The sequence below is a fragment of the Macroventuria anomochaeta genome, assembly GCF_010093625.1.
Source record: "Macroventuria anomochaeta strain CBS 525.71 unplaced genomic scaffold BU25scaffold_49, whole genome shotgun sequence".
NCBI lineage: Eukaryota > Fungi > Ascomycota > Dothideomycetes > Pleosporales > Didymellaceae > Macroventuria > Macroventuria anomochaeta.
This window is the reverse complement of record NW_022985410.1, coordinates 163,467-189,862: the sequence shown is the minus strand read 5'-3', so window position 1 is coordinate 189,862 and position 26,396 is coordinate 163,467. Positions and strand designations below refer to the sequence as shown.

The 26,396-nt window shown below is 51.8% G+C and overlaps 8 protein-coding genes across 8 annotated transcripts in view; 3 read left to right on the top strand and 5 right to left on the bottom strand.

Moving 5' to 3' along the window:
• Positions 1 to 119: 119 nt before the first annotated feature.
• BU25DRAFT_219912 (uncharacterized protein) lies at positions 120 to 1,053 on the bottom strand. The gene is made up of 2 exons (XM_033701313.1): positions 714 to 1,053; positions 120 to 663 (listed from the first exon to the last, which is right to left on the bottom strand). Exons 1-2 carry the CDS (start codon positions 837 to 839, stop codon positions 196 to 198), a joined length of 594 nt encoding a protein of 197 aa, XP_033556189.1. The 5' UTR covers positions 840 to 1,053; the 3' UTR covers positions 120 to 195.
• Positions 1,054 to 2,992: 1,939 nt separating this feature from the next.
• BU25DRAFT_219901 (P-loop containing nucleoside triphosphate hydrolase protein) lies at positions 2,993 to 7,222 on the top strand. The gene is made up of 4 exons (XM_033701311.1): positions 2,993 to 3,438; positions 3,524 to 3,635; positions 3,685 to 6,901; positions 6,960 to 7,222. The coding sequence occupies exons 1-4, from the start codon at positions 3,145 to 3,147 to the stop codon at positions 7,210 to 7,212; spliced, it is 3,876 nt and encodes a 1,291-aa protein (XP_033556188.1). The 5' UTR covers positions 2,993 to 3,144; the 3' UTR covers positions 7,213 to 7,222.
• A 1,369-nt stretch (positions 7,223 to 8,591) lies between these two features.
• BU25DRAFT_403556 (ribose-phosphate pyrophosphokinase-like protein) lies at positions 8,592 to 10,777 on the bottom strand. Its single transcript, XM_033705083.1, has 5 exons — positions 10,339 to 10,777; positions 10,212 to 10,230; positions 9,619 to 10,160; positions 9,054 to 9,568; positions 8,592 to 8,968 (listed from the first exon to the last, which is right to left on the bottom strand). The coding sequence occupies exons 1-5, from the start codon at positions 10,580 to 10,582 to the stop codon at positions 8,912 to 8,914; spliced, it is 1,377 nt and encodes a 458-aa protein (XP_033556187.1). The 5' UTR covers positions 10,583 to 10,777; the 3' UTR covers positions 8,592 to 8,911.
• An 851-nt stretch (positions 10,778 to 11,628) lies between these two features.
• On the top strand, positions 11,629 to 12,798 carry BU25DRAFT_415673 (HET-domain-containing protein). The gene has a single exon (XM_033707587.1). The coding sequence runs from the start codon at positions 12,035 to 12,037 to the stop codon at positions 12,536 to 12,538; it is 504 nt and encodes a 167-aa protein (XP_033556186.1). The 5' UTR covers positions 11,629 to 12,034; the 3' UTR covers positions 12,539 to 12,798.
• Positions 12,799 to 13,997: 1,199 nt separating this feature from the next.
• Positions 13,998 to 16,509, bottom strand: BU25DRAFT_219774 (uncharacterized protein). Its single transcript, XM_033701310.1, has 5 exons — positions 15,879 to 16,509; positions 15,389 to 15,815; positions 15,206 to 15,337; positions 14,908 to 15,149; positions 13,998 to 14,858 (listed from the first exon to the last, which is right to left on the bottom strand). The coding sequence occupies exons 1-5, from the start codon at positions 16,299 to 16,301 to the stop codon at positions 14,250 to 14,252; spliced, it is 1,833 nt and encodes a 610-aa protein (XP_033556185.1). The 5' UTR covers positions 16,302 to 16,509; the 3' UTR covers positions 13,998 to 14,249.
• A 437-nt stretch (positions 16,510 to 16,946) lies between these two features.
• On the bottom strand, positions 16,947 to 17,498 carry BU25DRAFT_426090 (uncharacterized protein; the record flags this gene model as incomplete). The annotated part of the gene is made up of 1 exon (XM_033708395.1): positions 16,947 to 17,498. The coding sequence occupies one exon, from the start codon at positions 17,496 to 17,498 to the stop codon at positions 16,947 to 16,949; it is 552 nt and encodes a 183-aa protein (XP_033556184.1).
• Positions 17,499 to 21,231: 3,733 nt separating this feature from the next.
• BU25DRAFT_403546 (kinesin light chain 1) lies at positions 21,232 to 24,805 on the top strand (the record flags this gene model as incomplete). The annotated part of the gene is made up of 3 exons (XM_033705082.1): positions 21,232 to 22,006; positions 22,068 to 23,374; positions 23,753 to 24,805. 3 exons carry the CDS (start codon positions 21,232 to 21,234, stop codon positions 24,593 to 24,595), a joined length of 2,925 nt encoding a protein of 974 aa, XP_033556183.1. The 3' UTR covers positions 24,596 to 24,805.
• Positions 24,806 to 25,711: 906 nt separating this feature from the next.
• BU25DRAFT_452376 (uncharacterized protein) overlaps positions 25,712 to 26,396 on the bottom strand; it is a gene marked incomplete at its 3' end in the record, with an annotated part of 4,513 nt that continues 3,828 nt past the window's right edge. Inside the window, exons 4-5 of the mRNA XM_033709798.1 lie at positions 25,877 to 26,337; positions 25,712 to 25,818 (exon numbers count right to left, since the gene is read on the bottom strand). Of these exons, the coding sequence (XP_033556182.1) occupies positions 25,712 to 25,818; positions 25,877 to 26,337 (568 nt within the window). The remainder of the gene's footprint in view (positions 25,819 to 25,876; positions 26,338 to 26,396) is intronic.

Genomic DNA, 26,396 nt, shown 5'->3' with positions numbered 1-26,396 from the left:
GATACCAAACCATCTCAACGGCTCAGACCATGGTCCATTGTTAGTGGACGGCAGTATGTGTCACGGTTTGGGGTGCTCCTGCCTGTTGTACCTCACCTCCATGAGAGTGACTGCCACGTCACACTAGCGTTGTTCACAGCTACTCACCTATATATACTGTTCATAGCTTCACCCAATACAACCCCAGTACAATCTTCAAATTCTTCCCTTTGCGTACAGTTCTTCACTGAACTCTGACAGTATGCCACCCACCTTTTCCACCTCTTCTCGTACGTAATGCGAGGGCTCTCCATGTATGACACTATACACGTAACACTCTCCTACCAAGTCAAATCTCTGATCGAAGAGGCGATTGGCAACAGGCCGTAAGATGTAAGGAACGGGGCTACCAAGGAGAATGGTAGCGGTATCACCTTCTTGCATGTCCTCAGGGCCTAAACTTATGAAGTCTGTGCCACAGATGAATAGTAGATGATAGCGTATGATGCTCGAAACACGTCTTGGCCTCGGACTATGGTACCACCGGCGCCAAGACAAGTCGGGATTATCTGATGGGTAGCGCAGTTGTGGTAAGGACATCGAACTTGGTATTGTTCCTTCAGTGGAGATAGCGCTTCGTGGGGTAACACTGATAGTGTCGAGATACTCCTCGTCGCTGACATTCTGCTGTTGGATTAATTGAAACTCATTTAAATATGAGATGTTGATCTTACTGCCCGCAATGCGATGTTGTACCAGCTCTGTAAGATGCCCATCTCGGCCTTTTCTCGTGCAAGGCTCGATGGTACAAAGCCAAATCGTGCCACCTCTCCGACAGTTTTAACCGGACCAAGTTGCATATCCAGTGCACTTAATATTCTGGCTTCATAGTTATGGTATTGGAGACGAACGCAGCTCTAACGGCCGCCATCTTCAAATGGCTTGACAGAAGCTTTGCCGAGGGCTAAGCTGGTGTCAGGCCTTGGAGTTCTCTAATCAGGTGCCCACGAGGGATATTACGACCACATAAAGGTTGATTGGAGATGTTGAGCCTGCCGCGGCCTGCTGTAGATGGTATCTTTAAAGAGCCGCTGTCTTTGATGACTTCAAAAGCAACGCTACTATAGACAGACTCCATGATCAGCGTATAGTTGATGAGCTTTAGGTACGGAGAAGTGTTTTCCATCAATCCTAGGGTGCCAAGGATCTTGTCACGTAGATCTGTAACACCAGCTCCCCGGTTTTCGTGCAGCAACTGGAATAAGCCCTCGCTCCCCGATAAAGGTTGATGTCCCGAATAGTAGTTGAGTGTACCAGGGAGCTCTTCGACAACGCCAGAATCGTAGGAGGATTCTCGGTGTCTCTGTCGAAAAGATCAACGGCAACAGCAGTCCCACGAAACCGCGCTCGAACCGCAGATAATGACCGTAGACTGCGAGCGCACAACTTCTTGCATGATCTAGACTCTCGAAAACCGGAGCCGCCGTAGAGGATTGCGTACTGGCTGAAGGTCTTGCGCCGCTACATCACCACCGACATCGGCGATACATGCCATAGCCTCATTTGATCGATGCTCTTCAGGACCAGTGGATATGAGAACCTTGCTAGCTCTACTCTATACTTCATCAATGGCACCTGCTGAGATCGCTCGACAAGCTTTTTCTGGTCAATAGACAAGGCACCTACCCACAGCGTCCTTGCGGTGTAAGCGAGGGCCTGGCTATGACGATTCGCCTCACATTGGACAATCAGTGTATCGTAGGCGTCTGAGCGCAGCACTCAGATTCGATCCGATATTCAAAAAGTTGTTTGTAGTGATGGACAAGTGATCCTCGACAAAAGTAGTACCCCATCTATAAGATAAGGTCTCATAACAAGGCGTCTACGGCTGGCGCGAGGTCTTCGATGCAACAAGGGTGCCATGTTTAATGGTTGCAATAAGGGACGATCCAGTTGCTCCTGCATGCAGAGTCACTACTCTGAAGCTGCCGAGAGGCAGCGGCTCGTACTCGTAGGGCCTGCAGTCTGGAAGACAGTTGGCCACGAAACATCGTTGAGGTGGGTACTTTCGATCTAGACAACAACAGAATACAGCAGCCCCAGGCAACAACAATAGCGACACCGAGGTCACCGAGACTCCGGTCCAGCTTCGTGTTGTCGCATTAAGCTTCGGGTCAAACCTCGCTTTGTGGTCATGCATGTGCCTGAGGGTTACGCGATTCTGTTGCCTGATGCTACCATCCTCATCGGTCCTGAACTTTGCCGCATATTTCGCGATAATATGTCGTAGACTGGAGTGAATCACGTCGTTCTCGGTGTGCCGGAAGCAAAAAAAACCCCGAATGTGATAGCTTGCCTTAACGATTCATGACTGTTGAAAGTGAGAACGAGGGCGAGCGAATTTCAGTGTGAAGAGGGCGCCGTCTAGTGTACGATTGTATACAGTCGGCGTCGGTACTTTTTCACGCCCCGTCCCCGGCATTACGCACTCATTTCGATTCACAGGTGATTGGCCTCAGCCACAGACGAAGGTGAACGAATTCTTGCTGACTGCTTGGAAGAATGGAGCTCGTATCTGAATGCGACAAGCCACATGGTGGTGACAGGCTATTCTTTTCGCGCATGACAGCGTTAGGCAGTCGCAATAACGGGGCGCCCTTCTGATTCAAAGGACTGGCCTTTCCGCCCTTCGAACACCACTGCATTTGCGATCCTGGACGAGCAAAGGAGCAAACAGCTACTGCAAGGGTCACAAATTCTTTTCGTCTGCAACGCGTGTTCATCTCTCTCTTCTCTCCACGGTCTACGAATATCTTGGCTGCACAGCGCCGCGGTTCCGTAGCAGTTTCCCATCCATTCATCTACCAACACTTGTCCGCCATCGTATTTGCGTATTTAGTGGGACCTTCATCTTGGAAACAAAAGCTTGTCGCACGTGAGACCTCTTCGCGAGCCGCCTTCGAGAAACACCAGAACGAATTGACGTCGCCTCTTTACCAAATCCGGTCTAGTGATACGGGCCTATCATCTACCCGAACCCGATTCCAGGCCTGTGCATTCGGCTGGTGGCGCCGAGGTCGAAATCTCCCTCGGTGAAAGACACCTTGTTGCGATACTCTTTTGAGGTACTTCGACAATTCAGCCTCGAGGAGCCAGTACGACAACATGGCCGCTCCCCAAGAGCGCGCTGCCGCGAACGCAGCAACAATGAATATCGATTCACCGCCCGGCAAAGGAATGGACGAGAAGCTCGATGCGCCATCTGAGGAAGGGGCGAAGACTCTCACTTCTGGTCTTAGCGATCACGACAAACAGATCATCGACAGACAAACCGACGCACCAAAACTCAACGTTGGTTACTTTGCATTGTTTCGATATGCGAATAAGAAACACACATTAATCATGATTGTGTCGCTTATCGCGTCTATTGCAGCTGGAGCTGTAATGCCCCTTATGACAGTACGTGCACATAACAACAAGATGCTGCCAGGGCGAAATTCTCCTGTCAGACCCAATTTTATGTTCTCAGACTGACCTCGTGTAGCTTGTTTACGGTAATTTTGCAGGCAGCTTCACGAGTTTCTCAGTAGACGCTACTGCGGCACAACACTTCAAGGACCAAACTAATCAATTCACTTTGTACTTCGTGTACCTTGGTATGTACGAATTGGCTTCCTGCACACACCTGTACTAACCAGATCACAGCTATTGGTTCATTCGTCACGACGTACATTAGCATCATTGGATTCTCCTACACTGGAGAGCAGATCACCAAACAGATACGAGAACTTTACCTTCGCGCCATCTTCAGACAGAACATTGCCTTCTTCGATTTCCTTGGATCCGGAGAAGTCACCACCCGTATCAGCTCTGACATGAACCTGGTCCAAGATGGGATCGGTCAGAAGATCGGTCTCTTCGTTTCTGGCGTGTCTATGTTCGTCTCTGCCATCATCATTGGCTTTATCCGGTCTTGGAAGCTGTCTCTCATCATGTTGTCGGCTACGGTTGCTTTCGTTCTCATGATGGGTGTCAACGGTGCATTGATGAAGAAGAATCAGACGCTCGCGATCGACGAGAACGCTACGGCAGCATCCTTGGCTGAAGAAGTTTTGGCTTCGGCTCGCAACGTGGCAGCGTATGGGACCCAAAGGCGTCTTCAGGACAAGTACAAGGTTTTCTTGGACAAAGCTACTGGATATGACTTCAAAGCCAAGTTCTGGCTGTCCATGATGATTGCTGGAATGATGTGCGTTCTCAACCTGCAGTACTCTTTGGCATTCTGGCAGGGAAAGAGGTTCCTCGACAATGGAGAGCTGGGTGTTGCGAACATCCTCACGGTCGTTATGGCAACCATGATTGCTGGTATCTCGATCGGTTCCAACCTTCCGCATCTCCAAGCTTTTGGCGGAGCTACCGCAGCAGCAACCAAGGTTTTCAACACCATCGAGCGCAAGTCACCCATCGACCCAGAAACTGAAGAAGGCGAAATTCCCGAGCAATTTGTCGGTAACCTTGAGTTCAAAGATCTTAAGCACATTTATCCATCTCGCCCCGACACAGTCGTGCTTCGAAACTTCAACCTGAGCGTCACTACTGGACAGATGGTTGCACTGGTGGGAGCTTCTGGATCCGGCAAGTCTACAATCGTGGGCCTACTAGAGCGCTTCTATCTTCCAATGGAAGGCCAGATCTTCCTGGACGGCAAAGACATCAGCACACTAAATCTCAGGTGGCTACGACAACATATGGCCATCGTCAGCCAAGAACCTGTACTGTTCAGTACCACTGTTTACGAGAGCATTCTACACGGATTGGTCAACACTGAATACGCCGATGCATCTGACGAGAAGAAAATGGAGCTGATCGAGCAGGCAGCCAAGATCGCGAATGCACACGACTTCATCATGGGTCTGCCGGAGGGTTACCAAACAAAGGTCGGCGAGCGAGGAAATTTGCTGAGTGGTGGTCAGAAGCAACGAGTTGCCATCGCTCGCGCTATCGTATCGGACCCAAAGATCCTGCTACTCGATGAAGCTACCGCAGCACTCGACACCAAATCGGAGAGTCTCGTTCAAGATGCGCTTGATCGTGCTGCCAAGGGTCGCACCACCATCGTTATTGCCCATCGTCTCTCGACCATCAAGAAGGCGGACAACATCGTGGTTATGGCAAAGGGCGAGATTGTGGAAAATGGCACACACGAGAGTTTGATCCGCGCTAATGGTGTCTACGCAAGTCTCGTTCAAGCGCAAGAGCTCACACAAGAAAAACAACCTGGCAACCGCCTGTCCGGTACTGAGGGTATCAAAAACGAGAGTGCCGCCGAGGCTGATGGAGAGAAGATTGCGCTTATGCGTACAACCACATCTGCTCCTTCTGTCGTCACAAGGAAGGACGATAAGGAAGAGCTGTACGGCACTTGGGCACTAGTTAAGTTTGCCTGGGAGATGAACACCGGTGAGCACAAGACCATGGCGTTCGGTTTGATTTTCAGTTTCCTCGCCGGTTGTAATCCAGCTATCCAAGCCATCTTCCTCGGTAATTCCATCAACTCGCTCCTGTCGCCCGGCACATCGTTGGGAGGCTACAACGTCAACTTCTGGTGCTGGATGTTCTTCATGTTGGGTCTTGTCATCGGTTTCTTCTACTGGGCACAGGGTATAACACTATCCAAGGGTTCTGCTCGTCTCATTGGCAACGTCCGACAGCGCGCCTTTGCAGCTATGCTTCGACAAGATATGGAGTTCTTCGATGGCGAGACAGTCACATCGGGTGCCCTGGCTACCTTCCTCTCGTCAGAGGCCAACCGTCTTGCCGGTCTCAGTGGCGCAACACTTGGTACCATCGTCAGTTCCGCCGCATCGATCTTCGTTGCTATAATCGTTGGTTGCTCCTTCGGCTGGAAGCTGGCTCTTGTCTGTACCTCTACCATCCCTCTTATGTTGGCTTGCGGATACTTCAGGTTCTACGCTCTCATCCGCATGGAGAAGCGCAATAAGGAAACCTCCGAGGCAGCATCTTTCGCCTGCGAGGCCGCCTCCTCCATCCGCACTGTCGCCACTCTGTCTCTCGAACAACACCTCCTCCGCGAGTACCATGAGAAGCTAGGAAAGCAGGCTGCCGGCAACGTCGTTTTCAACAACATCTCCGCGTCGTTGTACGCCACTTCGCAAGGCCTTTCCATGTTGATCTTCGCTCTGGTCTTCTGGTACGGTGGCCGTCTTCTGCTGGCACAAGAGTACACCGTTTTGCAGTTCTTCATCGTCTATTCCGCCATCATCAACGGCGCCCAGTCAGCCGGCGCCATCTTTTCGTTCGCACCAGACATGGGCGAGGCCCGCGACGCCGCCAAGCTGCTCAAGTCCTTCCTCAACCGCATGCCCAAGATCGACCACTGGTCTCCGGACGGCAGGAAGATTGATCGCCTGACGGGTAGAGTCGAACTTCAAGCTGTGCGTTTCACATATCCCGGTCGACCAGATCACCGTGTCCTCCGTGGCATCGACCTCACCGCCGAGCCAGGGCAGTTCATCGCCCTTGTTGGCGCTAGTGGCAGTGGCAAGTCCACCGTCATGCAGCTCCTCGAGCGCTTCTACGACCCTACCACTGGTTCCGTCCTTGTCGACGACGTTGATCTGCAAGACTACAATCTGCAAGACTATCGCGCACAGCTGGCTATCGTCAGTCAGGAGACGACATTGTACACGGGCACGATTCGCGAGAACATCCTTGCTGACAAGGATGACGTTAGCGAGGAAGCTGTCGTGCAGGCTTGCAAGGATGCAAACATCTACGAGTTTATCATGAGTCTGCCAGACGGTTTCTCCACTCTGGTTGGTGCTAAGGGTGCACTGTTGTCGGGTGGTCAACGGCAGCGTCTCGCTATTGCGAGGGCGCTGCTGAGGGATCCTAAGGTCCTGTAAGTCTTCCCTACACCACTATCTTCCTTCGAGATTCAAATGCTAACATACTGACAGCCTCCTCGACGAAGCCACCTCCGCACTCGACTCGACATCTGAACGCGTCGTCCAGGACGCTCTCGACGCCGCCGCACAAGGCCGTACTACGATTGCTATTGCGCATCGTCTGAGTACGATTCAGCATGCTGATGTCATCTACGTGTTCGATCAGGGCAAAATCGTGGAGAGGGGGAGACACGATGAGCTCATGACGAAGAGAGGTGTGTACTTTGAGTTGGCGAGGTTGCAGAGTATGGGTGCGCCACAGTAGTAGTGTGAAGAAGATAGACTTCAATGGCGGGCGGGGCCTTGGACGTTGAGGATTTTTATAGATACTTTAGACTTGGTAGCGACTTTTGTAATATATCGTTGTAATATCTCGCACCACTTGAAGAGAAATTCTTCCATCTCGTCAACTATCTCCCCGTGCGTTGTATCCGCCAGTGACCTTGCGTAAACCGATTTGTTCATCTTATTAGCTCCCCATAGCGCCTGGAAGTCATGCCTGACAATGGAGTATCAAGCTGTCCCTAAGCCTCACATAGTCCGGTCCTCTTAATGCATTGACATTCGGCAAAGCCCTGAGTCGAGAGAAAAGAGTGTCCAATGTCTTGTATTGAAGACATGGAAAACATCACCTCCACTCTGAGTATATCACATCGTCAAGGGTAAATGCTGGTGAAGATATCCATGACGTGATCTAGAAGTCGGTTGGTTCGGATCTGGCATGAGCCCATACATAGTCTTCGTGCCATATCCACAAAGCCAGTCATGCGCCTGCCGCTGAGGTCGAAATCCACGTCATACGGGCGATCTGGGTAAAACATCGAGTCAACGAGAGGCAAGATATCGACTTTGGCGGTCGAGAGCGGTGACGTGAAGTGGTGATAGTGGAGTAACTTCGGTGATTGTTGGGAACTGGAAGGAAGACTTCTTCACTGCACTGGGAATACTTCGAAGTACTTCTATAGCTGATTGAAGGGGACGAAGGGCTGTTATGATGTGTGGTAGATGCGGGGAGGGAACTCTTCGCGCAGCTGCCGGTTGACTTGCGTGAGGCCCAAGAAAGGGCAGTGGCGTTGTCTTTCGTACCATCCGGCGGTAATTGCGATTGCGTGTTTGGTACGCCGTCGTCCGCCTATGTATTCTCCATGCTCCTCATACTGTAAAGCGACACTGTATACTCGGTTGCGCAGTTCTGCGACGCAATCGTGTCAGTGTCGTACAAACCAAGTTGGACATTGAACTGTACCTGGAGGTAGGTCAAGGAACCTGAACGGTTGCTCTGTCATGCTCGGTGACATTGTGGTAGCTTCAGTGCTCATAACTGAATATACTTCCAGTAAGCGAGGTGCGCGATGTACTTCACTGCAGGTAGGTTAGTGAGACTGGTTGCAAAAGTGGAGCACAGAGGCCCTCACGTTGTGCTGTCCGCTTTGTAGCTGCGGACGCTGACAAGCGGAGTAGTGTGGGGTGAAGGGTTGGACAAGAGTCGTTGTCATGCTTTCGCCTCGACTGGGCGGAGTTGGTGCGCCTTGGCGTTGTTTACTAGGAAGCTGCAGTTTGGGTGAAGTGAAGGAGCGTGAAACGTGACAAAGGAAAGATCAAGTCAACATTGCGGACATGAACGCATGTTCACCGGCCTCGAAGCCGGAATTCGGGTAAAGATACCTCAGGTCTACAAGGTTTGATCGTACACGATATACATGTACGCCGCCCAACGCCGTCCGTGCAATAGATATGCAGCATACAGGCTAGGTACTTGGTATACCGCTCCTCAGCAGTTGTATAGACAAAAGCAGAGTCACAGTATGTGATATTGCCTGTTACAGAAAGAAATAACAATCCCTGGATGTCTTCCAAATTGCCGTCCTCGCACTCTGACATGTTTTCTATCGCGCTGAGGCGTCTTTGGTTTTGGAAAGGAAATATTCACGAGAAGAAGCAGGTGTCCGGCCCGAATTCAGCCACTAGCTGTAGTCGAATAGCACGCTGATGCTCTCGCCGTGGTGGACGCGTCGAATAGCCTACACGCCATTAGTCCTTGCAAGAACGCTTACAGGTTACTGAAGACCTCCAGGGTACGGTGCGTCTTGCTAGCATTTCACTCACCTCTGCAAAAACATTGCCGACTTCGAGAACCTCCAACTTAGGGCACCTCGACTTGTGCTCGGTCTGGTCAACAGTGTTGGTAACAACAACCTTGTCCAACGCACTGGCGTTGATGCGATCAATAGCATCTCCGCTGAGAATTCCATGGGTGATCAGCGCGTACACCTGCGAAGCGCCCTCCTTCTTGACCAGCTTGGCCGCACGAGTGATGGTGTTCGATGTGTCCGCCAAATCATCGACCAAGATGGCGGTGCGGTCAGCAACGTCACCCACAAGCATCATGGTCGCATTTTGCCTGTCATTGATTTGTGTGGGCCGGCGCTCCTTGTGAATGAGCGCAAAAGGCATGCCGAGCGCATCGGCGATGGCAGTAGCTCGCTTCGCACCTCCAGCGTCAGGGCTCACAATAACGGCTTGTTGGTAGTTGGGAATGTTCGACTGGATGTATTTGCGGAGGAGATGGCGACCGTACAAATTGTCAACTGGGATGTCGAAGAAGCCTTGGTACTGGGGATCTACCAATCTGTCAGTCTAAAGATACTGCGTATAGGGAAAAGGTACCGACCGTGCAGATCCATGGTAATGACATGGTCAGCGCCAGCGCATGTGAGGAGATCGGCAATCAGTGTACCGGCCTGAGCAACCCACTGGCGGTATCCGACCTGAGGCTCGAAAGCCGGAGGCCTGGTCGTCGATTTTGTGATGATGCCGTTTGTGCCATTTGCGCCCTCGAAGTGTACCGAGTTCTCTGACTTGCTCGAGTCGACCGTCTCGCTACGGCGGAGACCGTTCGTCTTGACTGGGCTGGAAGGGTTCGAGGGGCCGTTGCGCTGCTCATCGATCTTCATGCGACTGAGCTGGTGGTGCAGAGTCGCTGTGCCATTGGCGCCCAAGCCTGCGCTTTCAGGCTGACCTGGGTGCGGTGTCTGAGGGCGCGACTCGAAGCTGTATGTGCCAGTCCTCGACCGTGTGCCAAGGGCCTTAGCGAGCGGTGCGCCAGTCTTGTTGTAGGGAATGTCGGACTGTCGCGAGTACGGGAAGAGCGGCAGGACGGCGGTGATGCGCTTGGCCGAGGCTGTCTGACAGGCGGAGATAGTAATGAGAAGTCTGCAAGACGGTTAGGCATTGCAAACAACTGCACCAAGTAGAAGAGCCTACTCCATCAAGTGGTCGTTCACTGCGCCGCAAAATTATTAGCGCAGTTCTTTCATGTGAAGCTCCAACCATCGCAGCATGCGTCATACTGCAACGGTTGCGCAGCCTACAAGACACGGGAACTCAGTACCTGGACCTCCGCCAGACTGGATGATAAAGACATCCTTGCCACGCACACTCTCTTCAATCTCAACCCTGGTCTCGCCGACCTTGAACTTGCCAAGGAGGACCTTTGCGGGCGGAATGCCGAGGTGGTTGCAGATGGTCCTGACCCTCGTTAGCATGCGGACTTTTTTTGCTTTTGCATTCGTCGGCGCATACTCAGTCAGCTGCGGGTGCGAGCTCCCGCCGAGGACGACAATGTTGCGAACCATGACGCCGGTGGTGGGGGTGCTAAGTCCCTCGTTCGCAAAGGGCAGTGGATAAGGAAGTGGAAGGGCGGTCGCGTGGGAAGAGCGGGTTAACTGTAGAGCCTAGTCGCCGTTGTGGGCGCTGGGAGACAGTTTTCAGGAATTAGGCAGCATGGTGAATAATAGATCGTTGCGTATTCACCCAAGACGAACTTTTCGAACCCTTCTCGGCAAAGAGCAGGTCTACCGAAACAGCAGGGTTACGCAATTTTAAGCTTTCAAGCACGAAATCGCTGCCTGCAGCATCAGCACCCAAACAGCCCCTCCAGATGCATTACTTCTCAGCGCGGCCCATCTTGCATGTCTTGCATGTCTTGCATGTCCCACTTCTGTTGCATGCTCAGTAATTGCGGCTTCCTGATTCATGCAAAAGCAGCAAGTCAAAACGCGCTTGCCCAAGTTGGTCAGTCACGTGCAGTGCGCCGTTAAGGCTAGTTTGAGGTAACCAGCCCTGGAGAGGGGCGACAACTGACGAGCACTGCTCTCTTTCCCACGACAAGTGTAGCACCTGTCTAACAAACTGCTAATATGGCGAAGGTTGCCTTTTATTTTGCCATTCACCATCAAGAGGAGGTACCACTTGCGTTCACATACGCTGGCGAAACTTCCACGTTGACGTTCAAGGTAGGCAGAGCGGCACATATGGCGGCTGCGTACCTACAGTACCTTTGGCTTCAGGTCGCCTCCAGAACTCTTTGGTAGTTTGCTTAGCAGTCAGATCTAACTTCCGTAGACTGTAAGATTCTATAGGTAGACATCAGGACTGCGTCTTGACTGTAGCGGTAGGTAGGTCGCCCTACTGCACTTTTGGCTACCTTGCAGCGTTCACAGGAAGCTATTATGCCAAAAGCTGCTAGTTCCTGCCTTATTGAGCTAGTCACCAGTGATGGCCAGGGGATTAAAGATGCTTGTTCTGGACCGTACAGCTGCATGAGGATCATGTAAGCCCACGTCTGGTGAGAGGCCAAGAAAGGACGCAGCCTACTCCTCGTTTTACGGTACACGATAGCCCACATCAATTGCGCCCGGCCACGTGCACTTGTTTGTCGCATCCTGCATTTTTGACTGGCCCTCTTGCATTTCTCGTCCACCACGATGAAGTCTCTCGACCGATGGTAGAGGAGCAGAGGACAATCCACGCCCCCTGCCACAGATGCCGCAACTTCTGCGGACAGCCTTTTCCACCACAGACCAGCTCATAGCAGCTCCTGCTCCAATTCACCTTTGAAAAACTGCATCGAGGTGTGCAGTCAGTTCTATCTCCTCATCATAAAGAGCTCTCATCCTGGAGCCACGAGGCTAGAAGATAAATACGAGCTTTGGCACAACAAGGTCACTGTGGTCGGCGACGGTATCCGGTATCGACAGGTGTTGTACTTCAACTTGAAGCTACTCACAGCTTGCCGCGAGATCTGGATGGTACCAAAAGAATTATCACCATACCTGTCCTCGTTCAGAGTTGTGGACCCTGATGACAGCATCTGGATTGCAAAGGAGTGGATCCAAGAACGCAGGTCATGCCATCATAAAACATGCGAGAATACCGCCAGGAAGCATCCGATGAGTCTAAAAGTGATAGATCGTAGTATGAGAGAATTACGGATTCTGCGGAGAACAGCCCTTATGTCTGCCTCAGCTATGTCTGGGGTATCCCGGCAATTCGTACAAGACAAACAAGGGGGATCTGCGAATCTGCCAAGGTCTATGGAGGACGCAACATATGTAATATCAATACTCGGCATGCGGTACCTGTGGGTCGATCGATATTGTATCGATCAAGCAAACGACGCTGAGAAATATCACGCCATCAGTCACATGGATGTTATCTATCAAGATGCTACTGTCACAATCATAGCTGCGGCCGGAGATAGACCTCATGCAGGCCTTCCTGGCATCAGAGGGACGCCGTGTGCCCAATAATACGAGATAGCCATTGATCAAAAACCGCATACAGTCTTTGAGAATCCGAGACTGGAAATACCAAAAACGACGTGGAGCAGCCGTGGATGAACTTACCAGGAAATGCCTATTGTCGCGCCGCCGTCTTGTCTTCACTCACTCGCAGGTCTACTTCCAGTACAACCGTATGGACTGTGGAGAGCTGATCACGACCAAATTCTGAAGGTCACCGGATCGATTGAATCTGTGAGGGCATTTCCTCATCTGCAGACCGCGTTTGCTGACGAGTACATCTTCGACTGTTTGCAAAAATACTACGGCAGGAGGCTGTCATACCACACAGACATCGTCAAGGCTTTTGTGAGAGCTCTTGAGACGTTCTGTCTGAGTCGACGTGGCCGCACTCTGCGGGCATCCCAATTCTACGGCGCGCCCCTGTTGTACCTCGATGCTGATGAACTTGGGAAGACTTACCCTGTACCCCACGAGCCGTCAATGCCGAGGACCTCCTTCGTCACAGGCTTAGCATGGAGCATCTCAGGCACTGAGCAATAGTCGCTGCAAGTCAGGCAACAGAATGACTATCCATCATGGAGCTGGGCGTCCGTGACGTCGAATCGGGTCGATGATGATCCTGGCAATCTCATCTTCTTTCTTGTCCACATCAAGAATCAGCAGCGTATGGTCAAGTTATCCGCATACATGTCGACCATCACAAAGAAGGCCGTATGAAGTTTCATGGGCACATAGACTGGTGATCAGATCATGAGCTGTTCCATCCCTGGAATGATATCGAAAGTTGGGCAGTCACATGCATACTCATTCCCGAGCCGGATGTAAGGCCTTGGGGCCGTCGAACAAACTATCGCCTGCCCGGCTTCAAGGGCGAGACTCTGTTATTCGACTATGGTCCTCAGAATCAAGAGACGACTACTGTCACTGTCGTGCCTCTTGGTGGATTCCACATGTACGCAGACCACGGTGTCGCGATATTCCTTGTGGTTGAGAAAGCTAATGTAGGCTTTGCTCGACGTGTTGGGCTGTACCACTCTGTCAAGCACGACCGCAACAACAATATGGACAAATTGTTTGAGTTGATGACCCCCTGCTCCAGCGTGGAATGCAGGCCTGCCAGGCTTGGGGAGGAACATCAGGGATCATCTTCTACTCCGAATGATCCTGTGGAAGTCGGACGCACTTGGCAGCGGCACATCTTGCGTTTGATGTAAAGATGTAGTCGACACGCCTTCCTTTCGAACATGATGGCTGCACCAGAGACCTATCGATCAGCGCTGGAGTCGTATCGATTTCATCGCGAAGCGGAGGGACAGAGCCTCGAAAAAAGCCGAGTAGAGGTTCGATAGGCGGACGCTGACAAATTACGCGTATGCAACTGAAGAAGAAAGTGCGAAGATGACATCTCACACGCTTTCATACAAACACTGATCAGTCTTCCATCAAGGCTATTTTGATTATCCTTGCTTACTTTGTTTGCGTCAACATCTGATACACCACTCCCAGAACAATTGCAGGTAGGACGCACACCACCAGTTGCCACCCAAACTGGACAAATCTGTGTTCATGTCTGCTGTTACGAGGACCCGAAGGAGCCGACGATGTCTGTGCACACTATCAGGCCCAAGCACCGAAGGAAAAGAGGACGACATGCATCAAACGAAATCGTCTCCGAGTACTCTTATGTCTAGTGATGGTAGCTCATCTATCTCTACACTCACATGAACATCTGGACCACAATTCCCAGTACAATCGCAGGTAGAACGCACACAACCAACACCGCCCAAAACAGCACCATAACTCTACTCTTATGCGTCGAACCCACATACATCGCAAAGCCCAGAGCAAGCGGCAGAGCGAGGAAGAATAAAAGGTCGTTACGCGGCTTATCTTTGATGAAACTCTTGACAACAAAGCCATCGACGATAATAGACACCGCAGTAGCAATCAACCACCACATTTCCCTCCTCGTCCAAGCTTTTAAAGTCCAGTAAATACCCTCAGCGCCACTATTGCGCTCGGGGAGTAGAGCTGTATCGTACGCTATCGTGCCGCCGCGAAGATCTTTAGTTATGCGCTGGCGCAGATTAGATTCAGTGATTTGTTGTACATCTTTTGCTTCCTCATTCTCAATCTGGGCGAGTTGTAGGTGCATTGCACCTGAGAGTTCGAACACAGCTTTGTACTCGCCTGCCACGTCTTCCCTTCCTCGTTGCTTCATTGTGAATTTCGAGGACGTGTACATAACGATGATGCCGAGCGTCCAGACCCAGAGCAGGATGATCATGATGTTGAGCTGGACAAAGGAGAACCCCCATTGGTAGGTCTGCGTTGTGTCAGATATTTGTAAAGAGCGATTTGTATGGGAGACGCACCTTTTGTGCCTGGCATTGGCCGTCTATCTCAATCTTTTCCTGTGTATACAGCTGATCAGACGCCAGAAACATGGCTGGTGAACTACCGGAGCTGCCGCTGGAATATCGCGGGTCGTATGTTGTCCTGTTGAGCCCGCTTGGCAGATCGTACGCTGTTATCTTCAGGGTTGGAGGTTCCAGAGAGATATCGCCAAAAGTTGATGATAGATTGAGAGTGGGGTCGGTTCCATACTGTCCAATATCTAGTGACGTGACAGGTTAGAATCAAAATCTGGATGAGGCTCTTGGGGGATTTTACATGCTGATATGTTCCACAAAATGACATCTGAAGCACACCGTGAACGTTCGTAGTCGTACCGAAAGCTCGCACAATTTAGGGTATATCCAATCATAGGGTTCCAGTAGCTGATATCTGACAAGACTGGGTCATCTAGACATGTCAGTCAGTACGTGGATCTGGATGTCATGCGATGCTACTCACTAGAATTGGCTTCTTTGAAGATGGTAGCATGGAAATCATCTGTCTGGCCAATCCTCTTGCCATCGTGAATTGTGTACAGAACGATACTGAAGTTGTTAAAGGGGATGAAGTTACCATCTAGGTCCGGTACATATGGCTTGACGTTTCCACTGTAACCTGTCATAGCACTGCCGAGCGTGGGAAAGATCAAAATGAAGATCATTGTGAGAACGATGAAGACCATGGCGAACCTAGAATGTAGACCACGGCGTCTGCAGAAGTCTCGAATGATTCGCGGTATTCCAAGAATAAGGGATCCGTTCTGAAGAAAGACTGTGCGATATGTGTTGAAAGTGACGGGCTGTACCTCCATCGATGTAGACACATATCTTATGAATGTCTGCCATGAGAGATATGCAAGTAGTCCCTGGCCACCTCGGCCAATGACCTGTTGATAGTCAGGTTCTTGAGCTCATTGTACTGGAAGCGAATATCGCTATCGGGTACTCACAATATCCCAGATTACATCTATGGCTTTCGCTTGTGTAAATGTCAAATTCCCTGAGCCAAGTGTGATCTGAAAGAACCCAGACTTCGACCAGTATCGATATGTGTCAGGTCGAAGATTGAACGAATCGTCGGGTAAACAGGCCGAAAGGTAGTTTGAGTTTCTCGAAGATCCCGAAAAAGTCAAGCTTGAAAAGACGCATAACAAAGCGAAGCCAGCTGTGAGGCCTAGGAACCAGAGGAATGCCAGCACCCACAAGCATCCACGACCGGATCGGGCGCGAAAGTCGCTACGAGCCTGACGTTGGCTGTCTAGCCAGAAGGTTTTGACGTTTGAAGGCGATTTCTTCAGTGTTGATTGAGTGCGTGCACCGACCCACGACACGTAGCTCGAGATGCGTGACTGAGTGAGGGGCTTGATGTCCATGTGGTTAGTAGAACGTGCCGCAACGCAGCTACCTTTCGTGCATCGAGGTGGTCAACATTTATACAGACGCTGTTAGGATATAACAGGATGAAAGTACATATACGTGATCCATGGAACAATGCACAGGGCTGTACATGGGGCAAAGGTCTTGGAGTAAGAGTGTGGTGGACGCCTGAAGTGCAGGTTGCTGTTCAGATATATAAAGTACCTGCGCATGTTGCATAGCGCTTGCTTAATCTCGAGTGTGGCTGGGTAAATCGTGGGCGGACATTGAGAATCGCCCCACTTATTCAGGCGTACAGCCCCATCAAAGGTTTAGCGCGAACGCATGTCAGCTTTCTTCGATGAATCTCGTCACACACGGTTTCAAGAAGCGGGAAAGCCAAAGGGTCAAATTGCCTGTTCAGGCTTCATGCTGCGTGGTCGCTCTCCAAGACTATGGAGCGTATGATGTGCACCTCGAGCTTCGAAACCTTCCGGGCTTGAGTTGATCCGGTGTGGCCTTCAATGTGATCTGTAGCAAGCTGGTTGAAGGTGTCGCAGGGCTGTCTTGTATGAACGGTCTCGAAAAGTGCATCGTGCTTGCGCATCATTGTGAAGATGCGCCTTTATCTAAGTCCCTTATTCCTTCGGTCCTCATGGTTTTCAGCGAATACCATTTTCCCACCTGCCAACTCCGCTGTCCTTCCGTCTCCCTTCATTCCCTTGCCCAGGTGTAAACAGCTCCGCACTCAACACCAGAACCGCAGGTACCACTGCAAGTGCATCGATCGTTCCACTGCGATTTCGTTTGCTTTGGTGGTTAAGGTTCATCATCGCAGCAACCTCCTTGTTCTTTACCTCCTTCTTGATCCTCGGCCACTCTTCGCTTGTTCTCCCTGAAGACGAGATAGACGGACTTCTGCGGTGAAATGGTGAGAGCGACGAAAGCGAGACCGCACGCGACCGCGACTTGGGTGGTGGTGATAGAGATTGTGGAGCTTGCTTTGGTGGCGCAGGTACAGCGGGAAGTGGTATGTTGATTTCCGTATATAGAGGGTTTCCTTCTTCGTCTGCTTTCGGCGATGCAAGAGGTACGACGAATAGTGATGGCTCAGGTGCGGCGTTTGGTGTTGCGACGGCCGAAGTTGAGGAATCAAAGTCGCAGCATGGGTCGACATGGAAGGTAACCTCACAACACATGTTTCCGGTATCCATGGTTTCAGAAGAAAGGCTTATGGTTTGAGTGATGTCGATAACGATTGATCAGAGTCGATGAAGCTGCTATTATGCTTGTCGCGCGGCTGCCCGAATCACAACACAGCCACGTTAGGCCCCCTCTTATATGATTTGCAGCGCGAAGAGGGAACCACGGCGCCAAAAAACCTCAACCTAAACCGCAGAGACTGATGTCAGGACCAAAATTTTGTTCAAAGTCTTCAATGATCGCTGTTGTGTCCGGCAAGATCCTCGTTCTTCGTATACGTATTCGGGTGTCGGCCGGGGGTGAAGGTTCAAAGCAGAGTGTAATGTGACAACATTATCTTAGCGTAGGAGGACATAGCGCCTTCATATACCATTAAATCCTTATCTGTCCAGCTGGGCATCATCTCGAAACAGCCACCGGCGTTCAGTCAGCCCCAGCTGCCATAAGCTGAAGTCGCAATCTCGGTTGCCATGCAACCGAATCTGATGATTAGTTCAGTGGGGCGCAGCAGAGGCTGCCATGCGATAACATGAGGCCGAAAGAGACAGACTTGTCCCTGAGTATTCGCCCGAGCGCAAGGCTTATTGCGATATCTTGATGCGCATTTGAAAAGGAGGTGGAGAGGCGTCTTGAGAAGATTAGAGATGGTTTGTGGTTTTGAGGTACAGCAAGTGGGGCTGTGAGGTACGTTGGCCTCGGCTTCAGCCAGCCAGGCTCCAACACCGAAACACTACAGATTCACATTGCTGATGCAATGCGAAGTAAAGGCGAAAGAGGTGCTGATGCTTTAGCTGTATATTGATCTAGGCTATCGCTGCCAAGTAGCCATGTTCAATTTCTAGAGATTTGGGAGGCAGCTGAAGCAAACCTGCTAAAAGTTAGTGAGCTTACGAATTATCAAAAGCCTATGATACAAAGAATTTCATTCGTATCAGAGAATCGCGAATTTTCTGCCGAGCACCTCCAGGCTTCGTTGTGTGATCTTCTCTAAGGGCGCAGAACATGGTCCACTACTCGTAGGTGGTAACCTACAACCAAGTCGTTCAGCCTCATACAGGATTTGGTGCAGTGCTTCCCCATTCATCATAGAACGAATATAACTTTCTCCATCAGGCTGGTAGGTCAAGGGCTTGCCAATGACAGGGCGCAGGATGTAGAGTACCGGCCCGCCGAGTAAGACTGCCACAACGTCTTCCTTTTGGAGTACGAGTCGGCGTTGACGGATGATCTTGGGAATGCGCCCTGACCGTGGGCATCTGAACCTTTCCCCTGCAGATTCTCTTCCATTTCCGCCAAGGAAGTCCATATGATTACCCTCGGGCAACATTGTGTTCAAGTGACGCAATTCTTCGCCTTCTTGGTCGCTGCCATGACTACACACAGTATCCAACGGCTGGGCACTGGTCGTGTCCAGAATTTCCTCATGGGCTAGCTGTTGCGACCCTGCTTTGTAACTCGGTGTAGAAGACTGTTGGACAGTTAAAACGTATGTTGAACGGAGGATCATGCGGCTCAACCGACCAAGAGCGTAATAACCCTTGATGGATCTAACGAGCACACCAGACAGTGTTAATTATCCCAACTCTGTATTAATGGGGTGCATAGCATGACGGCCTCCTGCGTTGAACGGCTCATAAAAGGTGCACCCAAGGAAAAGGCGCGAGTCTGCCTTCGATACGCTCCAGTCCGGTACCCAAAAAGGAACTTGTACTCGCCGAGTGTATTCGAGCCCTGCAGCCGAGAGCAGCTTATGTGAAGAAGTTTCGGTCAAGATCAATGCTACAAGATCGGAGTATACTTCTCTCGTGGTGTGCATGGGGTGAGTCGTCGGCCATCAATCCAAGGAGCCCATAGATCTTGTCACGGGGATCAGACAATTCTGCATCGCGGATGTTCGTGAGTACCTCCAGGAAACCCTCAAGTTCTGTACATGGCGTATACCTGGGCGCATAGCTCCGGATTCCCGGATCAGGAACCTGCTTTTTCCCTCTTTCCCGAAATGGCCATCGGGGAAAGCAGTCCCAGCTTACTGCCCCAGAGTCATATATGACAACAGCAGAGCGAACCCCCGTTACTTCCTGTATCATCCAGGTCCCTGTAAAAATGGCCGTTCCAAAAGACACCTGACAAGCTCTAGATCTTGAGAGGATGGTCTCTCATCAACATGTGCAATGAAATCCATTGCTGTGTCAGATCCATTCTCGCGCTCGCCTATGTATATGAGGACCTTTTCAGCAGACCCATAGATCAACTTCATCAGAGGGACTTGGTGACTTCTCTCTTCACTGTTTTGCTAATCAATGCACAGTGCGTCTATCCACAACGTTCTGAACGTAAGTCAGTTGGTAATCTTGAGTGTACCACATGAACATACTCACCTCGGTCGGTCGATATAGCGCAGACGTTGTAGAGCTGAAACCGGGTTGATACCAATCTTTATCACTTTGCTGTACTGAAGACCTCTATCATCGGTCGTAGCAGTGAGAGGCGTGATGCGTAGCTGATGATCGGCGGCGAGATCGCCCCATGTATAGGATAGCGCTTCATAGAACGGCGTGTCTGCACGACCTCCAGCTTTTGGTGGAATGAGAGGCACACAAAAGACATTTGCGACGAGTGGTGTGTCGCTGATACCAGGATGAAGCGGGATAAGCCTGATCTCTTGCTCAACATGAGTCAAGCATTCGTGATGGTACTCCATTCGAGAGAAGGAAATGTCAGTCGACACTCCAGGTTCCGCACTCGTACCTTAAAAATTTGAATTAAAGCCAGGCTGAGATTAGATGCCAGCAATATGCGAAGAGATTGAGGAAGCAGTTGGTTGATTGATAGATCTATCAAAGTGAGTGAATATATGACCTCCTGTTACATAAGCAGTTCTGAGACGTAGAGTGCCTGAGCATTCTAGATAGCTGGCATTAATGTCAATCCAGGCGAGCCGGGACGCCCGATGTAACGGGACGGGTGTGCCTTCGGAGGTTCGCAATCTTTCGCTCGCAACTATGCAGATCTGTGGTTAATAAAATAATATTCTACAGCCTCTTCTCTGTTAGTGCACCAGCCTCCGGCGCAGGTGTTGGTCATGTTGGCCTTGCTGTCGATCTTTTCGTCAGCGCCGTCCATCCACCCTTCGTCAACACCCCCTATCTGTTCACAGCCAAGAGGGTCTCTGTGAGAATCGGAGGGTCTGCGTGAAAGTACGAAGATGGGAGAACATGGTTACAAGCTCTGCAAGCTGCTTGGAGATGCAAAGTGATGAGTCCGGCAGTTTCGCCGGTCAAATGTGAAAATCGTGGAAGACGTTACAGCGTGTCGAGATGCGCTAAAGCGCTTAGCTTGCGGACAGCGTGCAGTAGCGTGCTCAGATGTCACCTAAGTTATCGTGAGAGATAACAGGCTATGCCCATCGCAGAACGTGCAGTTGCTGACTGACTCAGAGCCTCGCTTACCTCGCGATGTGTAAACCCCGGTCGTGCTGTGTGAACTGGCGCCTGCACTTTACCGCCGCCGAACCCTGCACGTGGAACTGGCGAGCGTGCACCGCCGACTGCACAGCCTCAGCCTCCAGCGAGCGCTGGCTTATAGCCTGCTCGATGCAGGACGGATCGATGCAAGGCATTTGCGCTGCGCGAGAGCCATCACTCATGCTCTGCGCCTGTCGACCCTCTTTGATCCTCCATTCACATCGCGTTTGATTGACCTGGACCAACGTTCATCGCTCGGAAAGAGCATGTCCGCGCCCCGATGCGTCTTCTGAAGCGCTCGCCAAGCGGTGGCTTCGGTCTGGTATCTCTCAGCTGCGGCGACCCCCCTCCGTACGCAATACTCTCGCATACATGGAAGGAAGGCCAGGAAGTCACGTACAACGAGCTGGTAGCTGGCACAGGCAAGGACAAGACTGGCTACGCCAAGATCCGCTTCTGCAGCAAGCGAGCTGCAGAGGACGGCCTTGAGTACTGCTGGGTTGACACCTGCTGCATCGACAAGTCTACCAGCGATGAGCTCAGCACGGCGATCAACTCCATGTTCCGCTGGTACCAGCGCGCGTCCAAGTGCTATGTATACCTGTCCGACGTCTCAGTGCCGGACGAGATCGCCGACGCTGAGGCCTTTCCGATAACCTGGCAAGAAGCCTTTCGACGCAGTCGATGGTTCACGCGAGGCTGGACGTTGCAGGAGCTCCTGGCGCCATCCAGCGTCGAGTTCTTCTGTAAGCAGGGCAAGCGGCTGGGCAGCAAGGTATCGCTGGAGCAAGAAATCCACGAGATCACCAAGATACCTTTCGCGGCTCTAAGAGGACAAAGTCTTGCCGAGTTCAGTATCGAGGATCGAATGAGCTGGGCGGCCAGACGCACAACGGCGCTGAAGGAGGACAAAGTGTACTGTTTGTTGGGCATCTTTGGCGTGTTCCTGTCACTCATCTACGGAGAAGGCGAAGCATACGCCACGCTGCGGCTGAAGGAGGAAATACAGAAGCGGCAAGAGGGCCGCGGTACTGGCAGCTCGCGCAATTTGTCTGGTATATTTTCACTTGGCAAAGCAGTACACTGTGCAAGCTGTATACATCTAACAGAATCCAGTACTCTCGTCGCTACCTTTCCCCCGAAACGAACTCTTCGTTGGACGAACAGACGAGCTCCGGTCTCTCGAACAGTACCTCCTTGTCCCTAACACGCACCGGCGGAGGACAATATACGGGCTGGGAGGGTGCGGAAAGTCAGCGCTTGCCATCGAGTTTGCATATCGTGCGCTGGCAACGCGCGCTAGACTGTTGTTCTGGGTGCCTGCGATCAGTCAAGAGAGCTTCGAGCTTGCATATCGGGAGATCGGGGTCCGCCTCCGCATCCCAGGTATTGCTGATGACAATGCGGATGTGAAGAAGCTTGTTCAGGAGACGCTAAGCTCAGAAGGTGCAGACGATTGGCTGATGATCGTCGACAATGTTGATGACCATGAGGTACTGCTCAGCAAGACGAACAGCGGTTCGAAGCCGACTCGACTCAGCGACTACCTCCCACGCAGCGATAGAGGCGCGATACTTTTCACGACTCGGAGCAGGAAGGTGGCTGGGGCTTTGACGCCAAGTAGCGTCTTGAGGCTGGATGACATGAGCAAGGGCGAAGCTAGGCAGCTGCTGACACAACAGACAACGGAGCAGGCTTTGTGTGGTGATGAGACCGCTGTTGACGAGCTGCTGGAGACGCTCACATGCCTGCCGCTTGCTATTGTGCAGGCTGCCGCTTTTATGAACACTAACGACGTGTCCGTATCTGGCTACCTAGCCTTGTTTCGAGATGCTGATGCGCAGGCGGAACTCTTCAACGAGTGCTTTGCAGATCCAAGCAGATATGCTGAGTTGGACAGCACAATCGCCAAGACGTGGCATATCTCCTTTGATCAGGTACGGAAGCAAGATCCTCTTGCTGCAGAGTACCTCTCGTTCATGTCGTGCATCGACCGCGTCAATATTCCACAGTTGCTACTGCCTCCCGGGGCCTCCATGGTACAGCAGACGAAAGCGCTGGGAACACTGACTGGCTACGCGTTCATTACAGAGCGCCTGCAAACGACACAAGAGTCAGACAAAGACAGATTTTTCGATATGCATCGACTGGTGCACATGACATCTGCCTGCTGGCTAGACGCACACGGTGAGCGTGCAGTGTGGGTGGATGCAGCGGTAGCGCGGCTCGAGGAGCTAGTGCCGTATGGGGGCCACGAGTTCAAGGTGTGGACGGCGTATCTGCCGCACGCAATCCACGTGGCTGGAATGCACGGTATAGTAGACGAAGCGGCTAGCGCTGGGCTTTTAGATCGCGTAGGGCGGTGTCAAGCGAGCTTTGGACAGTACTCGGCAGCAGAGACAACACACCGACAAGCGTTATCGGTGTGGGCTAAAGTGTTTGGGCCTGAGCACCCACGCACGCTGACGAGCCTGAACGAAGTAGCAGTAGCACTCAGCGGTCAGGGAGAGTACGCTGAGGCAGAGAAGATGCATCGCGAGAAGCTCGAGCTAAGCAAGGAGGTGTTGGGAAAGAGGCATCCGGACACGCTGGCAAGCATGCACAACATAGCAGCAGCACTCAACCAGCAGGGAGAGTATGTCAAGGCAGAGAAGATGCTTCGCGAGACACTCGAGCTGAGAGAGGAGGTGTCCGGAGAAGAGCATCCAGACACGCTGGTGAGCATGAACAACGTAGCAACAGCACTCAGCGGTCAGGGACAGTACATCAAGGCAGAGAAGATGCATCGCAAGACGCTTGAGCTGAGAGAGGAGGTGTTGGGAGAGAAGCATCCAGACACGCTGATGAGCATGAACAACGTAGCAACAGCACTCAGCGGTCAGGGACAGTATATTAAGGCAGAGAAGATGCTTCGCAAGACGCTCGAGCTAAGAGAGGAGGTGCTGGGAGAGAAGCACCCAAGCACCCTGGTGAGCATGAACAACCTAGCGGTAGCACTTAACGAGCAGGGAGACTATGCTGAGGCAGAGAAGATGCATCGCGAGACATTCAAGCTGAGAAAGGGGGTGTTGGGAGAGAAGCATCCAGACACGCTGGTGAGCATGAACAACGTAGCAACAGCACTCAGCGGTCAGGGACAGTATATTAAGGCAGAGAAGATGCTTCGCAAGACGCTCGAGCTAAGGGAGGAGGTGCTGGGAGAGAAGCACCCAAGCACCCTGGCGGGCATGAACAACCTAGCAGAAGCACTTAGCAGTCAGGGAAAGTACGTGGAGGCAGAGAAGATGCATCGCAAGACGTTCGAGCTGAGCAAGGAGGTGTTGGGAGAGAAGCACCCAAGCACGCTGGCGAGTATGAACAATCTTGCTTGCCTTCTTGTAAAGCTGCTTCGCTACGATGACTCCGGCAATCTGTACGAGCAAGCATGCGCTGCATACGTCACTGTTCTCGGGAAGAACCACCCGACGACCCGCACCTGTCACAAAAACTATCGCCAGATGCTTGCGTTGCAAGAGCAGGACCGCATACCGTTTACTCCTGGCAGGCCGGAAAGTAGTGCAGGCATGCGCACCAGTAAAAGATCAAGGATCATACGTGGGCTAGCGAAGGTGGGTATCCGCACATCGAAACTCCACATAGATTAGCGGAACTTGAAGTGTGATTGTATATACCTCACTCATCTGTCTAAGATCGACTTTTTGGCTGTGTTGATTCATTGCTAGGATCTATCTGAGCTGACTAGTATGTCTTATAAAGGGACAATATAAATGAGTAACCTCCGTCCCCACGTGCCGGGACGCCCGGTGTAACGGGACAATATTTCTTCGGGACGGTCGGATCGCCTGCAACATCCTCGTATATAGCCAAGTGCGAAGCGTATCCATTCCGTATCTCTCGTTCTCCCAGCATATCAGCCTCCGACGCCGAAAAGCGCATTGTTGACTATGCTGTCGCTCGTTCTGTCAGTGCCGTCCATCGACTCTCCTCTGATGCACCCCTGTTCGTTCGCGGCAGTACACACTTGTAGAGAGCTCGGTAGGCTAGAAAGGAAGCCAAGATGGCAAAGATCAAGACTGCAGACTCAAAGGATCGACTTAAGGAGTGTGCATCCCGGCAGTTTCTCCACGCGGACGGGCAAGATCATCGAAACGAGTCTGACCGGACATGCGCTGCTAGTAGTAGCTCTTGGCATGCAGCAGCTTGCAGTAGCGTGCTGAGAAGTTGCTGTAAGATAACGTAATGAATTTGACGCTATGCCTCAGTAGGACGATTGCTGAGAACAGCTGTGGTGCAAGCTGGCGGCTCTCTAAGAGTAGTCAACACCACGTGACTGATGTGTGGTATCCATAGATGCCCGCAGTCTGGTTATCCGATCTCTACTGCAGGCTTTCCATGCTGCACACAGCACCGAAAACAGCGCGAGCATTAAACACAGGTCCAATAGTCGGGATCAGTCGTCGCCCAAAGAGCGTTGCAAGCTATGCCAGAACATGCGACTTGCGTGTCCCCTGTGTATACTTAAGTCATGGCCACTGAAGAGCGAAGTACAGGAAGAGACGATCACCTCTTGCCTAAATTTGCTGAGAACACATGCGGGGCCCCTAGGTCAACACTGCAGATCCACACTCTGCCAGACGCCACACCCATACCGACTGTATTCCCGTAAAACGCACCGCATGACGGTCGATACTCTGAAGGTGTCCACAGTATTTTTCTGCCCTCATGCTTGATCCATATACGATCAGAGCTAACGCCTACACCTAGAATGAGAGGGTGCTCAGATTCTGTCTGAGGGGGTTCTGTCGGAGGGGTTTCTGCGGGAGTGAGTTCGCTAGAAGCTCCGGAGCTGTGTATAGCAATGGTTCCTCTATCAGTTTGAAGAAGAGTGTCGTTGGAGTTGAAGGATAGGTTGGACCGGATCGTACCGACGTTGAGTGTCTGCAGGCATGCGCCGCTGCTCGCATCCCACACCTTGACGGTCTTGTCGTGCGACGCTGACGCCAGCTTGCTCGAGTCGTGCGAGAAGGCTACAGAGTTGACCCTACTGCCATGGCCCTTGAGCGTCTGTAGACACGCGCCGCTGCTCGCATCCCACATCTTGACAGTCTTGTCGTCTGACGCTGACGCCAGCTTGCTTGAGTCGTGCGAGAAGGCTACAGACCCGACATAATCGCTATGGCCCTTGAGCGTCTGCAGACACGCTCCGCTGCTCGCATCCCACACCTTGACCGTGTTGTCGTCTGACACTGACGCTAGCTTGCTCGAGTCGTGCGAGAATGCGACTAACGTGACATCGCCGCCATGGCCCTTGAGCGTCTGTAGACACGCGCCGCTGCTCGCATCCCATATCTTGACAGTCTTGTCGTCTGACGCTGACGCCAGCTTGCTTGAGTCGTGCGAGAAGGTTACAGAGTCAACCCTACTGCCATGGCCCTTGAGCGTCTG

Excerpts from the sequence above, each read along its gene's own strand:
- BU25DRAFT_403556 (XM_033705083.1), bottom strand. The coding sequence starts at position 10,582 with ATGGTTCGCAACATTGTCGTCCTCGGCGGGAGCTCGCACCCGCAGCTG. Across the intron at positions 9,569-9,618 it reads CATTACCATGGATCTGCACG|ATCCCCAGTACCAAGGCTTC; the intron begins GTCGGTACCTTT and ends ACAGATTGGTAG. Across the intron at positions 8,969-9,053 it reads TCGGCAATGTTTTTGCAGAG|GCTATTCGACGCGTCCACCA; the intron begins GTGAGTGAAATG and ends AATGGCGTGTAG.
- BU25DRAFT_415673 (XM_033707587.1), top strand. The coding sequence starts at position 12,035 with ATGGTACCAAAAGAATTATCACCATACCTGTCCTCGTTCAGAGTTGTG.
- BU25DRAFT_219774 (XM_033701310.1), bottom strand. The coding sequence starts at position 16,301 with ATGGACATCAAGCCCCTCACTCAGTCACGCATCTCGAGCTACGTGTCG. Across the intron at positions 15,816-15,878 it reads TAGATGTAATCTGGGATATT|GTCATTGGCCGAGGTGGCCA; the intron begins GTGAGTACCCGA and ends GACTATCAACAG. Across the intron at positions 15,150-15,205 it reads TTTGTGGAACATATCAGCAT|ATATTGGACAGTATGGAACC; the intron begins GTAAAATCCCCC and ends TCACGTCACTAG.
- BU25DRAFT_219912 (XM_033701313.1), bottom strand. The coding sequence starts at position 839 with ATGCAACTTGGTCCGGTTAAAACTGTCGGAGAGGTGGCACGATTTGGC. Across the intron at positions 664-713 it reads ACAACATCGCATTGCGGGCA|AATGTCAGCGACGAGGAGTA; the intron begins GTAAGATCAACA and ends ATCCAACAGCAG.
- BU25DRAFT_219901 (XM_033701311.1), top strand. The coding sequence starts at position 3,145 with ATGGCCGCTCCCCAAGAGCGCGCTGCCGCGAACGCAGCAACAATGAAT. Across the intron at positions 3,636-3,684 it reads TTTGTACTTCGTGTACCTTG|CTATTGGTTCATTCGTCACG; the intron begins GTATGTACGAAT and ends ACCAGATCACAG. Across the intron at positions 6,902-6,959 it reads CTGAGGGATCCTAAGGTCCT|CCTCCTCGACGAAGCCACCT; the intron begins GTAAGTCTTCCC and ends ACATACTGACAG.